General features: G+C 35.7%; 1 protein-coding gene across 1 annotated transcript; it reads left to right on the top strand.

Moving 5' to 3' along the window:
• The first annotated feature begins 15 nt into the window (after positions 1-15).
• On the top strand, positions 16-9,119 carry LOC132698507 (tectonic-3-like). Its single transcript, XM_060664625.1, has 5 exons — positions 16-276; positions 3,487-3,723; positions 6,486-6,642; positions 6,701-6,891; positions 7,427-9,119. The coding sequence occupies exons 1-5, from the start codon at positions 16-18 to the stop codon at positions 8,498-8,500; spliced, it is 1,920 nt and encodes a 639-aa protein (XP_060520608.1). The 3' UTR covers positions 8,501-9,119.
• The last annotated feature ends 8,239 nt before the right edge of the window (positions 9,120-17,358 follow it).

A 17,358-nucleotide genomic window follows, 5' to 3' on the forward strand; every position in this document is an offset into this window, starting at 1 on the left:
TTGTGGGCGGAGACTATGTACCTCGCGTGGGTGTTCCTGGGGGCGTGGTTCTTTGCGTCGGGGGCGGGCCTCGCGACTACAACCGTCCAAGTTACCACCGATCCCGCGACAGTTTCCTGCGATCGGGACGGTAACTGCACTACCGTTGCTTCGGAGGTGGCGCACCTCAACGTGACTGGCCTCAAAGGAGCTCCGTCAGGTCGCAGGAACGCGTCGGAAGAAACGAAAAGTACCGAACGAGACGGGGATAGCGACGTCTGCACGTGCAATTTGCAAGTATACATGTCTTGAATAATTACAATACATTACAATATATATATATATATATATATATATATATATATATATATATATATATATATATATATATATATATATATATATATATATATATATATATATATATATATAATATATATATATATATATATATATATATATATATATATATATATATATATATATATATATATATATATATATATATATATATATATAGGGTTTTTCACTTAAAACTCCGCACGCCAATAAGTCCAAAACGAAAAGAAATATTTAATTTATGTAAAAAGTAGTCAAAGTGTGGGGTCAAGTAGATATTTCCTAAAGTTTAAAAAATTCGACGCCTGCAAAGAGCTGGGCGTCGCGACGCGTCGAAAAATTATTCGATTGCAGAGACTTTGGAAATACGCGCATACAAAAGTACATATTATTTAAAAACTTTTTTGTTATTTACTCAAACTTATTTACTTTACCCGTTTCTAAGTTATACCGGTTTAAAGTAAACATTTCTTGATTAATAAAAAATGTGATTAACGCTTATTTTTACAAGTATGCCATGAATGTTAGTTACTATGGCAACCATTGTTATCGCAGTTGTTTTAAGTGCAATTACAAACGTAAGTTGTTATTGCTGTATCAAAAAATTGTCACATTTTGTCACAAGAAATATCCAAATTTGTTCGGTTTAAAAAAAACTAAGAATTATTATGTGAAAATGGTGCAATTTAGCAATGAGGAAAAAGTAGACATGTTACTGGTGTTTGGAGAATGCAGATGCAATTGTAGAGAAGCAAAAGGAGTTTACGCACGCAGTTATCCGCATAGAAGAGTCCCCGATGCAAAAACCTTTTCAAGTTTATGTAAAAACTTAAGAGAATATGGCAGCTTCATAAAACCTAAAAGAGATAGGAACAGGACGGTCCCAAGATATCCCTATCAGAGATAAAAGAAAATACCGGTGTTACCATAAGTTCTTCGTGGAGAATTCTACATAGAAACTCTTTTCACCCGTACAAAAATAAACTAGTTCATAAACTAGAACCAGACGATTATGCTAGAAGAATGTATTTCTTAGCGACATTGTCCGATTTGTATAGCCAAGATGCAAATTTTCTCTCGAAAATTTTATGGAGCGACGAAAGTCGATTTCAAAATAATGGAATCGTTAATAGACACAACTGTCGTTTTTGGTCCGAAAACCATCCTCGTTGGATTACAGAAATAGGTAACCAACGAATTTTTAGTATCAATGTTTGGTGCGGCATATTAAATGGATTCCTTATTGGACCTTACTTTTACGAAGGAACTTTAAATGCAGATCGCTATTTAAGATTTCTTCAAACTACACTTCCGGAACTATTAGAAGAAGTGCCTCTTGACACTAGAATGAATATGTGGCTACAGCAGGATGGAGCGCCTGCACATAATGCCCAAATAGTAACGAGGTATTTGAACCGAGAATATCCCAAGAGATGGTTTGGTAATAATGGGCCGGTAAGGTGGCCGGCGAGGTCCCCGGACATTACACCACCAGATTATTTTCTTTGGGGCTACCTAAAAAACGTTATCTATGAAGAACCTATCGAAGATATGGCTGATCTCATTAACAAAATTAGTGCAGCGTGTGCCGCTATCACAAGAAGGACTCTCCTACAAGTGACCCAAGCTCATCTGTTAAAAGTTTTTGATAGTTGTGTTTGAGCAGATGGACATAATTTTGAACAAAATTTTTGAAATGTCTTATTATGTAGTTAATTGCAATAATAATTTTGGTTATTAACTTGTAGGTATTTTACTGTTTTTTCATTTATTTATCATGTTATCAGAACTAAATCGATAAAAAATAATAAATAAAATCATACTAAAATAGTTGAAATCTATTGTTTGTAATTGCACTTAAAACAACTGCGATAACAATGGCATTCATGGCATACTTGTAAAAATAAGCGTTAATCACATTTTTTATTAATCAAGAAATGTTTACTTTAAACCGGTATAACTTAGAAACGGGTAAAGTAAATAAGTTTGAGTAAATAACAAAAAAGTTTTTAAATAATATGTACTTTTGTATGCGCGTATTTCCAAAGTCTCTGCAATCGAATAATTTTTCGACGCGTCGCGACGCCCAGCTCTTTGCAGGCGTCGAATTTTTTAAACTTTAGGAAATATCTACTTGACCCCACACTTTGACTACTTTTTACATAAATTAAATATTTCTTTTCGTTTTGGAGTTATTGGCGTGCGGAGTTTTAAGTGAAAAACCCTGTATATATATATATATATATATATATATATATATATATATATATATATATATATATATATATATATATATATATATATATATATATATATATATATATATATATATATATATATATATATATATATATATATATATATATATATATATATATATATATATATGTGAAAATCTGAACTTTTAGTTTTTATTTATTTTGATAAATGGATTTTCATCAAGTAAAAGCCACCTCAGTTCAATTTTTGGGAAATTTTATTATTCTTGGATAACGCCGCATCGCACCCCCCCGTGAGGTAAAATTACACAACATAAAAATTATCTTCTCAACTACGACATCAGTATGTCAATCTCTAGATTCGGGTATCACACGGAATGTTAAATTCTATTATCGTGGACTCATACTGAAGCACGTCAGATTTAGCAAAGTCTGTAAATATTTTAGAAGCACTTTATTTTATTCAGTCAGCCTAGAATAAAGTTTCATCAGAAACCAAACAAAATTGTTTCAATATAGTTGGTTTTCAAAAAAATAATGATTTTTCTACATCAATGGAATGGGATCCAGAAGATAATATCCCACTATCTACGATACTTGAAATAGAACTAACCAAAACTATGTTGGAATCGACAATATTACAGCGACTGAGGGGACCAGTTTGAACATTGAAGATGCAATTGAAAACATGAAAAACCTGAACCGCAAGAAGACGATCAAGAATATGAGAACCTAGCACCATTAACAGCTATAATGAAGCCTTAATAGTACATTATGCAACAAGTGCGGTAAACAGCATTTGACTCGCGAGCTAGCGCAGCGTTTATTAAAAACTCGCTCCGCTCGTGTCGAATAAACTCGTGAGTCAAATGCCGTTTGCCGCACTTGTTGCATAATATACTATTGTCGCCCGCAGTCACTCTTTTAAGTGCCCGCCCCTCCGTTGCAGCGACGCTATTGCGACGTGAACTGCTGTTGCGACCGCGACTGCGACGGCGTAGACAAGAGGGCGCTGTTCGGCTACTGTGACGTCGACGGTCGTCACTTCTACGACGACCGGTATTGCGACTACGTGCGTCACGTCTACGTCAACAATACGCCGTACGAGTGGTGGGTACATCAGGCTGGGCTTTTTTGCGTGGTGAAGAGTAACGCCCCAAAATCGTACGTCGTGCAAAGACATGAGGTGGGTATGCCTTGCGAGTAGGAGTATTTCGGCGTATTATATACCGCTTAAAGAATACATCTCTCTTTCTCGGTAGTTGTATTGGTGCTTACTACTCTTTACTCTCGTTCCCTACCACATCTAGTTTTACGGAGATGATTTTTTTTTGATAGTCGACCCGAAATTGCGAGATGGGAGAAGTTAATTAAAGTTACCCCTTGGCACTCATATGTCGCGGTATAGGCGGCACAGCAGGCTTTATTTCTCATATTTCTAAATTGCTTTCTTGAACCTTCGTTGAGGACACGTTTACGTAAAAATAAAAGAGAGCATGATATTTATTTTATAATAATAATAATAATAAATAGCCTTTATTAAAGTAGAACAAAAAGAATATGCTACAATAGAGCTGACCAAGTGGAGAATCAACAAGAAAAAAAAACTAAGCGAAGTCCACCCAAGATTCACAATTTGACAATTTTAAACAAATCAAAGGGGGATAAAAAAGAAAGAAAAAAGGTATATATATATATATATATATATATATATATATATATATATATATATATATATATATATATATATATATATATATATATATATATATATATATATATATATATATATATATATATATATATATATATATATATATATATATATATATATATATATATATATATATATATATATATATATATATATATGTATATATATATATATATATATATATATATATATATATATATATATATATATATATATATATATATATATATATATATATATATATATATATATATATATATATATATATATATATATATATATATATGCAGGGTTTTTCACTTAAAACTCCGCACGCCAATAAGTCCAAAACGAAAAGAAATATTTAATTTATGTAAAAAGTAGTCAAAGTGTGGGGTCAAGTAGATATTTCCTAAAGTTTAAAAAATTCGACGCCTGCAAAGAGCTGGGCGTCGCGACGCGTCGAAAAATTATTCGATTGCAGAGACTTTGGAAATACGTGCATACAAAAGTACATATTATTTAAAAACTTTTTTGTTATTTACTCAAACTTATTTACTTTACCCGTTTCTAAGTTATACCGATTTAAAGTAAACATTTCGTGATTAATAAAAAATGTGATTAACGCTTATTTTTACAAGTATGCCGTGAATGTTAGTTACTATGGCAATCATTGTCATCGCAGTTGTTTTAAGTGCAATTACAAACGTAAGTTGTTATTGCTGTATCAAAAAATTGTCACATTTTGTCACAAGAAATATCCAAATTTGTTCGGTTTAAAAAAAACTAAGAATTATTATGTGAAAATGGTGCAATTTAGCAATGAGGAAAAAGTAGACATGTTACTGGTGTTTGGAGAATGCAGATGCAATTGTAGAGAAGCAAAAAGAGTTTACGCACGGCGTTATCCGCATGCAAAAACCTTTTCAAGTTTATGTAAAAACTTAAGAGAATATGGCAGCTTCATAAAACCTAAAAGAGATAGGAACAGGACGGCTACAAATGATGAAAATACTGCTGCTGTAATTCAGCAGGTTGATAATAACCCCAAGATATCCCTATCAGAGATAAAAGAAAATACCGGTGTTACCATAAGTTCTTCGTGGAGAATTCTACATAGAAACTCTTTTCACCCGTACAAAAGTAAACTAGTTCATAAACTAGAACCAGCCGATTATGCTAGAAGAATGTATTTCTTAGCGACATTGTCCGATTTGTATAGCCAAGATGCAAATTTTCTCTCGAAAATTTTATGGAGCGACGACACTCGATTTCAAAATAATGGAATCGTTAATAGACACAACTGTCGTTTTTGGTCCGAAAACCATCCTTGGATTACAGAAAGAGGTAACCAACGAATTTTTAGTATCAATGTTTGGTGCGGTATATTAAATGGATTCCTTATTGGACCTTACCTTTACGAAGGAACTTTAAATGCAGATCGCTATTTAAGATTTCTTCAAACTACACTTCCGGAACTATTAGAAGAAGTGCCTCTTGACACTAGAATGAATTTGTGGCTACAGCAGGATGGAGCGCCTGCACATAATGCCCAAATAGTAACGAGGTATTTGAACCGAGAATATCCCAATAGATGGTTTGGTACTAATGGACCGGTAAGGTGGCCGGCGAGGTCCCCGGACATTACACCACCAGATTATTTTCTTTGGGGCTACCTAAAAAACGTTATCTATGAAGAACCTATCGAAGATATGGCGGATCTCATTAACAAAATTAGTGCAGCGTGTGCCGCTATCACAAGAAGGACTCTCCTACAAGCTCATCTGTTAAAAGTTTTTGATAGTTGTGTTCGAGCAAATGGACATAATTTTGAACAAAATTTTTGAAATGTCTTATTATGTAGTTAATTGTAGGTATTTTACTGTTTTTTCATTTATTTATCATGTTATCAGAACTAAATCGATAAAAAATAATAAATAAAATCATACTAAAATAGTTGAAATCTATTGTTTGTAATTGCACTTAAAACAACTGCGATAACAAGGGTTTTATTAATCAAGAAATGTTTACTTTAAATCGGTATAACTTAAAAACGGGTAAAGTAAATAAGTTTGAGTAAATAACAAAAAAGTTGTGATTTGACATCGAAACTTGCCATAATGTCGTCCTTTTCCATCCTGAGAGAGCCTAAAATCTGAGTGAAATGTTCTGAGTTTTTGACATAGGAATCTGCCTTTTCCACTATAGGCTGAAGTGCACTGGTCAAATTTTTTTTCATACGATTCGTGTTGCAGCCGATCAGGACGGTGGACGATTTCGAAGGTTACGGGTTGCGGAATGTGTGGAACGTGACGGAGTGGCGCAGTCGCGGCGGATTCCGTCCCGATCGAAAAATGACGTACGGCGATCCGATCTGGTTGTTAACAGTTGACGGGCGGATCGAAAAGTTGGGTAAGGATTATGGTCGCGCGTCGTGGGCGACGGCCCCCATTAAGAACGCTATTCACAGCGCTGCCCAAACGTTTTTTGACTTCGAGCTGTGCGTACGACGAGGACGTGGGGTACCTGAAGCCGGCCAAGAGCTCGTGCGAGCTTGCGCAGTCGAAACGTCCCAGCCTCTTGGCTTATTTTGCGGACCGCAAGGTTATAATAAGGCCGCATCTTTTCAACGCTACAGACAACAGCACCAACTCTTACGCGGTATGTTGCTGTTTTTTTTTTTTTCATTTTTTTCATTGGAATAGTTTACGCTAAACCGGCATTTTTAAATATGAAATAGTGAAAAAAAAATTAAAAAAAAAATAAAAAAATCATTCCAGATTCGTCCTTCGGTACTTCGTGCATTCAAAAACTTGTCTCTTATTGTAATAAAAACCATTTCTTCGTTTGAATGCGCTCAAAGTCTCTCGGCAATAGTCAAGTTTAAAACACTACGCAACTTGTCATGTAAAGTTTTAATTGCTAAAACAATATTCTTCTACAACGCATCGAATTAAATAAGAACTAAACGTTTAGATTTTCACGAAATTATATATTTTTACACGACAATTTTTTCGACAACACCGTGTTGTCATGTAAAAATATATAATTTCGTGAAAATCTGAACTAATAGTTGTTATTTATTTTGATGCGTAGCAGAAGAATATTGTTTTAACAATTAAACCGATCTATTACTGATTTCCGATCAACGGTGACGTGCGAAAGGGGTGAGGTTGAGATGAATTGTTGGTTGCAGACCTGTCCGGGGAACGTGTGTCGCGCCATCGACGTCGCCGTCTGCGCGGCCGACAATTTTGACAGTTGCACGCGGATGGCGACGCCGCCCGCGCCGTGTTCGCGCGGCGACCCGAAAAGTGACGTCGCGCGGACTTGCGGCAACGCAACCGTCGAAAGAATTCGCTACGTCGTGCGTCACAACGGCTCCGACGGAATCGATTCCGTACGCGCGGACTTGATTCCGCTCGACCACGTCCCACGCCGTTTCGTCCAACATTTCTCCGTCGTCTTTTACTGGACTGGCCGGACGGCCAACTATTCGACGGCGCGAAGCGGCAACCCGGGATACGTGCCGGGCAGGGCCGTACTCGCGGCCGTCAGAGACGGCTCGTCGATACGTCGAAACTCCACCGCGTTCGCGGACAATTTTTTAACTCTGCCCGGCGTCGTAAGAGGGCGCTGCGCGGCGCACTCGTCTATAGACTTCGGCTATGACGGCGTCGTCAAGTGCGCGTTGCGGGTGAACGTCACTCGCGACGACGCCGCCGCGTGCCGACGCGTTCAGGTGGCCATTTTGAACGCGTGGAGCGCTTCGAACGGGACGTCGCGCGTCGTCGGTCTATTCGGTAACGCGGACGCGTCGCGGCCCACCGACTGGACCGACGTCCTGGACGTCGAGAACGCGTCGGTCGCGTTGAATCGAACCGGAAGGGACGCCGCGACGTCCGGCGACGCGACGCTGACGTGCCGACGCCTCGCGACCTCCCTATTTGTCGACGTGGTCTACGCGAGAGTGGATTTCGAACGTCTAAAGGAACAGAACAAAATTTTGGGCGTGACGCGCCGGTTCCTTTTCGAAAATTTGACGTTTGGCGTCGGCGTCGAGACGGACGTCGAGCTGCGCGGCGCCGCGTCGTTCCACGACGTCACCGCGCCGAAGAGGCGGCGCTTTGTCGAGCCTCCGCGTCTAGACATTCGTCTGCCGTACGATTTCTTTTATCCGTTCGTGAGAATCGGCAACGTCGCAGAGGCGCGCGTCGCCTCCGCCCACTCCGTTTTGGTCTGTTACGTTCTCGCCCTGCTGATCAATTAAATAAATACGTTTGGGTGTTTGGGTGCTGTTTTTCTTGCGAAAAAGCGAAGAAACGAAGAATTGTACTGCCACGAGAGATTTTTAAGGTTTCTCTGAAAAGCAAGAACCCGTATGAATTGAATAACGTTCAATACTTTTTAATAGAATTTCGGGGGACTCGTGTTTGATTATTTTGGAAAATATTTATGGTATCAATGTACAAGCGACAAAATGAATAGACGGTGCGCGCCTATTAAAAAAAAAAAACTGATTGTATTAGTGGGTGAACACAACAAATTGTTGAAAAAAAAATTTCCATTTAAGTGACAGAATGTCTTTTGAGGTTGCAATGGAGAATCATGTAATGAATAAAGGTGAACTTTTTTTTAAATGGAAGTATGATATACATATGTAATACAATACACAATATTTTTTCACAAACACCCTGTATAAACGATAATAGGTTAAATGACCATTCCACTTTATAAAATTGTTGGCATAATAAAATTACGGCTGTCCGAAACGGCGTTAAAAATATAAGGTATCAAACAACGCATTTTTGTCGAAAAATGGCCGTAAATCCGAAGACACTCAGTATAGACCATAACCCTACATTGGGTATTATATTTAGAAACATTTTTAAATTGTTTTTTTTTTAGTCTCGTCTATAACTTTTGTATTTACCATTTTTTTTTGTAAAACAAACATTATACGTATAATATTATTGTCAATAGAAGAATTTGAAAAAGTTTAAATTAATCATTGTTTGAAGTCCATATCTGGAATTAATCAAGTCATCACGACATTCGGAGGTAATAATAAGACATCTTTTTTTTTCATTTCGCCTTGACGGATCACTGACGAGTAGCGACCACTTATGACTTGAGAATGACGTCACTGTGACAAACCTCTGCTGCAAGAGACGCCACTACGCAAGTGCTCCATAATTTTAGCTAGCTATGAATTTAGTAGTTAAAATGTCGTGGATAAACAGAAGACAACAAAAATAGTATATTATACAACAAGTTCGGTAAACGGTATTTGACTCACGAGTTAATTTGACACGAGCGGAGCGAGTTTTTAATAAACGAGTGACTTAAAAAGATTCCCGAACGTGTTAATTATGTGATAGAAAATGCTGATGAAATGCTAGCTTCAGTATATCCGGTATCTGCGACGCGACGCTTGCATAAAAACTTTATATATATAACAACTCTGTGCTTTGCGTCCAGTTCTCCTTGTAGCGGGTTAAAGAAAACCTCGTAGTTCTGTTTGCAAAATAAAAAGTGTTTTTTAAAAACGAGATCCTTCGTTAGAAAACCTTAACTGGCGCAGTCGTGACGGATTTGGGGTAGTTTTCGGTCAAAGCCACGTCATCGGGACGATTTGATTGCGAAACGTGGGTTTCAACCCTTAAACTCCAAAACGAACCTGTGATAGACTGTCTGACAAACCCAACGTGATTGAGTTCGACTGAGGGCAAGGAAGGCAAGAAATCACCCCCGCAAGCAGTGCTACGCAAGGAAAATTCCAATAGGAAGAATAGGCTGACGACTAAGAGAAATCAAGGTTAGTGCCCAAAATTCCTATTGTTCTCCTTTCATCTTCCCTGGTTAGGACGGTGGAAATAATTTTAAGGATTCTTAGTTTTAAGTTCAATTTTAAGAAATTTCAAAATCAATTAAATTTATGAACGAAGATAAAGACGTCGACAATTTAAGTGCGTTTTTTTTACTTCGTTAAATTTAGTGGAACAGAAAGTAGAGAACAGTCAAATCAATTTGAAAATGAATTCTAATCAATCGTCGAATTCAGGTGTAAATTACACTTTGTTAAAAATGTTTATAGATAGTATTCTGCCATATAATGGTGATTCCAACACTTTAAATAGTTTTCTATCAGCTGGAGATTTCCTTTTTGATACATATGGTCAAGGAAACGACGAAATTTTAAAACAATATTTGTTAAGAACTATAAGAATGAAACTTGTTGATCGCGCACAAATTCTAGTAGGCTGTAGAATGGAGTTAGTAACGTGGGACAATATTAAAGTAGCTTTGTTAAATTGTTTTGGCGATAGACGAAATTTAGAATGTTTAGAACAGGATTTGTTTATGGCCACCCCCTTTAAAAATGAACATCCTTTAGATTTTGGGAAAAGATTACAAGTTTTAAGAAGTATCCTTGCTCAAAAAATTAATGCATTTCCTGCCGATACTATGGATAATGCAAGCAAAGTAATTCATTTACGTCAATACGATCAAATTTGTTTAAGGACGTTTATTAGAGGATTACCAGGACAATTACAAAGTATTATAAGACTTAAAAATCCGAGCTGTATAGAATTAGCTATGACCCAAATTATTGAAGAGGAAAATTTTCAATATACACAAAATATCTTCAGAACTCCAATTCAATCAAAAGTTTTACCTAATACTTCTATCGAACCCGTTAAACAATTTTCACAAAATCCAAATTATTTTAGTAACCAAAATTTTAATTATGTACAACCGATTCGCCCTACAAATTATTTTCAAAACAACAATCACCATAATCAAAATTTTAGAATTAGGCATGATCAAAATCAGTTTACTCCCCAGACTAATAGTTTTCCCAGAGGTCCAATTAATATGCCTCAACCACGCGAAGTTCCAAGAAATTTTCCTACAAATAGGCAAGTTTTTGGCCCACCTAAAAACGTATTTAAACCGACAGGTCAGATACCTAACAATAAACCCGAACCTATGTCAACAAGAACAAACTATACTATACCACGTCAAAATAATCAAATTAACCATTTCAAACCTACTGGCCCTAGAAATTTTATTTCGCAAGAATTATACCAAATCGACGAAAGTAACGCGGTACAAACAGATGAAACATCTGCGGTATTTCAAAATGAAAATATTCACCAAGACGAATACTCTGAAATTGAAAATCAAATCTCTCAAAATTTTACAATAACGAGCCAATGCGACTCAACGAAATGACATTAGAAATGTATACCGAAATTAATAATAGTTTACCGTACATCCAGATTAAAGAACCCGCAATTAAACTTTTAATTGATACTGGTTGTTTTCACTCGATTCTTCGACCTTCCATTGCAGAAAAATTTTATTATGAAAAAATATATCATTCCCCAACTATTATTAAAACAGGAACTGGTGAAAAGGAAACTTTATTTAAAGCAGATATTCCGGCTTTCCCAGAATTAAAGGCTAATACCAACCTATCTTTTATTCTTTTTGACTTTCATAAATTCTTTGACGGTATAATAGGATTAAACGACCTAAAACGTTTTAATTTTTCTATCGATCTTGTCAATAAACAATTAAGGAATAATACAACTAATATACCAATTTTATTTAGACAACCACAAAACGAAATATATTGTATTACTGTGAATGCACACGAAATTGTTAACGTAAGAATTCCAGTAACACAAAACAATGATGTTATTATTCCCGAGCAAGTCATTGAAGGTCTCTATTTTCCAGAAACACTTACTACTGCAAAAAACGGTTTTGCGCAAACAGAAGTTTTTAATTACACTGAGAAAAATATAACGTTAAATTTCCCACAACCTCTAAAAGTTTTATCTTTTCCGGACTTTCATAAAGAAAATTTTGAACTTTTTAATTTAGAACACATCTTACCAAAACATAAAGAACAATTTAGTAAATGCGACATTTCCAAAATAATTCGTTGCGAACATTTAAATTTAGAAGAAAAATCTGCTATAATAAGGCTCTGTAAAGAATATAACGATATTTTCCATCATGAAAACAAAAAGTTAACGTTCACCAATAAAATCAAACATTGTATAAGAACAACGGATGAATTGCCTGTATACACTAAATCATATAGATACCCCTTTATCCATAAAGAGGAAGTTCAACGGCAAATTAACAAAATGTTAGACGACGGAATCATTAGACACAGCCAAAGCCCTTGGAGCAGCCCCATTTGGGTAGTCTCGAAGAAACCTGACGCCAGCGGCAAGCAGAAATGGAGGATTGTCTGTGACTTTCGTAAGGTAAATGAGAAAACGATAGACGACCGCTATCCATTGCCTAATATAAATGATATACTCGATAAATTGGGACGGTGTAATTATTTTTCAACTATCGATCTTTCATCTGGTTTTCATCAGATCGAAATGGATCCGGAATAAATTGAAAAAACAGCTTTTAGTGTCGAGAATGGTCATTTTGAGTTTGTTAGAATGCCTTTCGGATTGAAAAATGCCCCCGCGACATTTCAGCGCGTCATGGATAATGTTTTGCGTGATGTACAGGGAAAGGTTTGTCTAGTATACATGGACGATATCATAGTATTTTCGTCATCCCTAGAAGAACACATCAAACATCTTAAACTTGTTTTCCAAAAACTGCGACAAGCTAGACTAAAAATTCAACTAGATAAAACGGAATTCCTACGAACCGAAGTAGAATTTTTGGGTCACATAATAACAAAAAACGGAATTAAACCGAATCCTAAGAAAATTATTGCAATCCAGAAATTTCCTGTACCGAAAACAGCAAAAGACATAAAATCTTTTCTAGGCCTTCTAGGATACTATAGAAGATTTATTAACGGATTTGCAAAACTCACCAAGCCATTCACAAATTGCCTAAAGAAAGGAGCGACCATCAAACACACGCCAGAATTTCTAGAAGCATTCGATCTTTGTAAAAATATCTTGTGCAATGATCCAATACTACAATATCCAGATTTCGAAAAACCTTTTATATTGACAACGGACGCCTCTAATGTTTCTATAGGAGCGGTTCTCAGCCAAGGAAAAATTGGTAGTGATCTTCCCATAGCCTTTGCCTCTAGGACATTGAACCCGGCTGAAAGCAATTACTCAACCATAGAGAAAGAATTATTAGCAATCGTGTGGTCAACAAAATATTTCCGACCATATTTATTTGGCCGAAAATTTGTGATAGTTACCGATCACAAACCTCTACAATACCTGTTTAATATGAAAGAACCAAATTCCAGATTGCTAAGATGGCGACTAAAACTGGAAGAGTTTGATTACATAGTTCATTATAGGAAGGGCAAACTGAACACTAACGCTGATGCCCTATCACGCATCGAACTAAATATGATAGATAAAGAGTCACTTTTCGGAAATCCTGGAGATATTAATGAAGATATCGATAAATACATACATGAAGAAGATCAAAATATAAGCCTTGAACAATTGGAACAAATTGAAGACGTGTTTAACCCTCTAGAAAATGTAAACACTCCAAAAATTAATATCATCTCGGACATTCAAATTAAACCGCCAAATATTCCTAATACTGGTAAGACAGTACACTCAGCAGCTGAAGATCCAATATTAAATATACCAATTACCGAAAATATTTTAAATACTTACTCTAATCAAATAATATTTAACCAAAAAACAAACGGTCGTTATCACGTAATTAGGAGTTACCCATTCCAAAATAAATCTAGATTTTCTGTTTATTTAAGTCAAAACTATCAAAATGAAATAATTAAATTCTTTTTAGATTATTTGGATCCAACAAAAATGTACTGCCTTTATGTACAAAACACCGAAATAGATTTAAATCGAGAACTATCTGTTTTGTTACCAAATACATTTAAAAACCGTGCTTACAAATTGGTAATATCGAAAACTCTTTTAACTGACGTCACTGACAGGACAAAACAAAAAGACCTAATTGCATATCATCATGAAAAACCTGTCATCGAGGAATTAATGAAAGCCTAATAGCATTAAAAAGGCTCTATTATTGGCCAAATATGAAAACTGATTTAACTGAATATATTAATAATTGTGACACGTGCCAACAAACAAAATATGATCGACATCCACCAAAATTAAAGTTTATGTTGACACCGACCCCTTCTGAACCATTAGAATCCATCCATATGGATACTTTTCAAATATGTAACGTAAAATTTCTTACAATTATAGACGTATTTTCACGGTACGCCCAAGCTTATCCGTTAGAACCCGCTTGCACAGCAATTGCTATCTTAGACGGTTTAGCGACCTTTATAAGTCATCACGGCCTACCTCAACAAATAACGTGTGATAATGGTACGGAATTTAAAACGTCTTTGCTTTTAGATTTCTGTAAATTGCATAAAATTGCAATTCATTTTACAACTCCCGGCAATTCTAATAGTAATAGTCCAATAGAGAGATTTCACTCTACTCTTGTTGAATTATATAGGGTACTAAAATTAAAAGAACCTAAAGAAGCCCCTAAAAATTTAATAAAATACGCCATTATAGGTTATAATTCATCAATGCATAGCGTAACAAAACAAAAACCTTTTGACGTTATTAATGGAAATAATTTACTTAATAATGTTCGATATTTAATTACTCAAGGAAAATTTAAACTTGGTAACATAAAACCTAATAACCGTACAAAAAGAGGTTTAATAAATGTTGTAGGTAAATTATCGAAATGGCTTTTTGGCACTCTCGATTCAGAGGATGGACAAAAATACGATAAAATTATCACAGAACTTGTGCGTAGTAAACATTCATCTGACATCCAACTAAAAAAGCAAACCTCGTTGATTCAACAGCTGATTGACAACTATAATGATACTATAACACTTCTACAGAAAAATCAAGAAGCTATTAAAAAACATATAGACATTTTTGAATATAATTCAAATAAAACTATTACTGACATAACTACTTTCATTAAAGCTCAAAATACACTAATGCAAATTATTCTAAATTGCCAAAGTTTTATAACTTTTTTGGATAATTTAGAAAATGCCATTACATTTGCGAAATTAAACACATTACATCCTGTAGTAATATCGGCGGCTGAATTAGAACAAATAATTTTTAAATTGACTGTTCTCTATGGTGATAATCAAATTCTAATTTTTGAAAATCAAAATAATTATTATCAGTTAGCAAACTTACAAGTTAAATTTACAAAAGATAAAATAATTTTTGCCGTCCATATTCCGATTTTTCTTAAAGATATTTTTGAAATATTCCACCTGTTCCCAGTACCTGTGAATCACTCCTTAATTATACCTAATTCACCCTACCTAATATTGGGCACTGACATGCAACAATATCAAGAATCAATCTGCCCAATCATTGAAGACACCTACGTTTGCGAAAATCAACTTACCCAGCCCATCGGTGATTGTGTGACAACCCTCATTAAATATGCCGAAAACAAAAATTGCCACGTAGTCAATGTAAATGTTTCAACGCATATAATACGACCAATCACTAGTAGATTTGTTTTGATAATACCATCGGAACAGAAACTTAAATTACAAATGAATTGTCAAAACAAAGAAATAGCTTTTATTGAAGAAGCCTGCCTAATCAATGTTCCATATAATTGTGGTATAAGTACCCAAAATACCGAGCTTTGGAATAAAGAAGAAATTTTTAAAGCAAACCCATTCTCACTGCCACCCATTAAAATTGAAAATATGGAACATCACGATGTGAAGTACCAGCCACTCCAACTACAATCGATTGATCTCAATACGATCAAAAAACTACGAGAAGCTGCGAAATCATCGATCCCCGACATTGGTTATGAAATTCATCCAGTCACTTGGAGTCTCGCCACTTCAACAGGAATGATGTTTATTTTAATCTTGTTAATAGTTATAGCATGGAAAATCTACAAGAGCCATTTGCTGCAAGATTCCAAGAAAACCAAGAACGACCAGTCTTCCGAAAACAACCCTTCGTCCCTGTTGTTTTCCACTTCGGAGGGAGGAATTATGTGATAGAAAATGCTGATGAAATGCTAGCTTCAGTATATCCGGTATCTGCGACGCGACGCTTGCATAAAAACTTTATATATATAACAACTCTGTGCTTTGCGTCCAGTTCTCCTTGTAGCGGGTTAAAGAAAACCTCGTAGTTCTGTTTGCAAAATAAAAAGTGTTTTTTAAAAACGAGATCCTTCGTTTGAAAACCTTAACTTGTTGCATACTATACTTTTTCTACGACCGTTAGTTTTTGGATACATATTAGCAAAACAACTGACATGACCGTCAGAATTGACAAACGTCAAGATTCAAAGCGTGGGACATATCTCCGAAAACATCCGATTGCTCCCAAATCCGTGCGGTAAAATCCCGGAAATGTCCGAAATGGCTCGGATTCATGGGAGACGAAACCGACGCCAAATTCAAAATCAGACATTCGATTAAGAGAACACCTCAACTTTAAAGTAATTTAAATTTAATAGAATCGGTTGATGACTTTTTTTTGTAACCTCGCTTTTATTATATTATAAATGATAATTTCGCTTGGAACTTCGAATGTTCTTAGGCGTCTATGCGAGTTACACGTTTGGTGGATAATATTATGATGCTTAAACCATTCTCCCACAACTACACAGACTGAAGTACGTGGTTAAAAATTCTCTAGCGTATCAGATTTCATAAAAATACCAAGTTGAAATAAAGAAAATTTCGAACAAATTGAACTTTCTTAAAATCACACAAGGACTCGAATTGAACACCCTTGCGTGCGCTACGACCTGAGACAATTAAAAAAAAAAAATGTTACTTTCTCTATGGCCGCGGCCCAACATAACCAAAACTAATTTCAGGACTTTGTGGTGGCAACACCAAATTTGAAAATTGAGCGCACGCATCTTTAAATTTTTGTCCGGCGTTCGCTCAGGACCGTATCCTGTGTGTTTTAATTTTTGTAAGCCAGTAATCGTAATAGTTTCTCATAGATTATTTCTAGTAAAACGACTCGCAGGTGGTGTCGTTATTATTCCGCCAAAATTGATTAATCCTTCAGTTTTATCCCAAATAACACGGGGGGGTCAATTACCACGATGTCCACCGATTTTCAAGGTCACTCGTGG

This window comes from Cylas formicarius, unplaced genomic scaffold (assembly GCF_029955315.1).
Source record: "Cylas formicarius isolate icCylForm1 unplaced genomic scaffold, icCylForm1.1 PGA_scaffold_2__14_contigs__length_35257938, whole genome shotgun sequence".
In the NCBI taxonomy this organism is placed as follows: domain Eukaryota; kingdom Metazoa; phylum Arthropoda; class Insecta; order Coleoptera; family Brentidae; genus Cylas; species Cylas formicarius.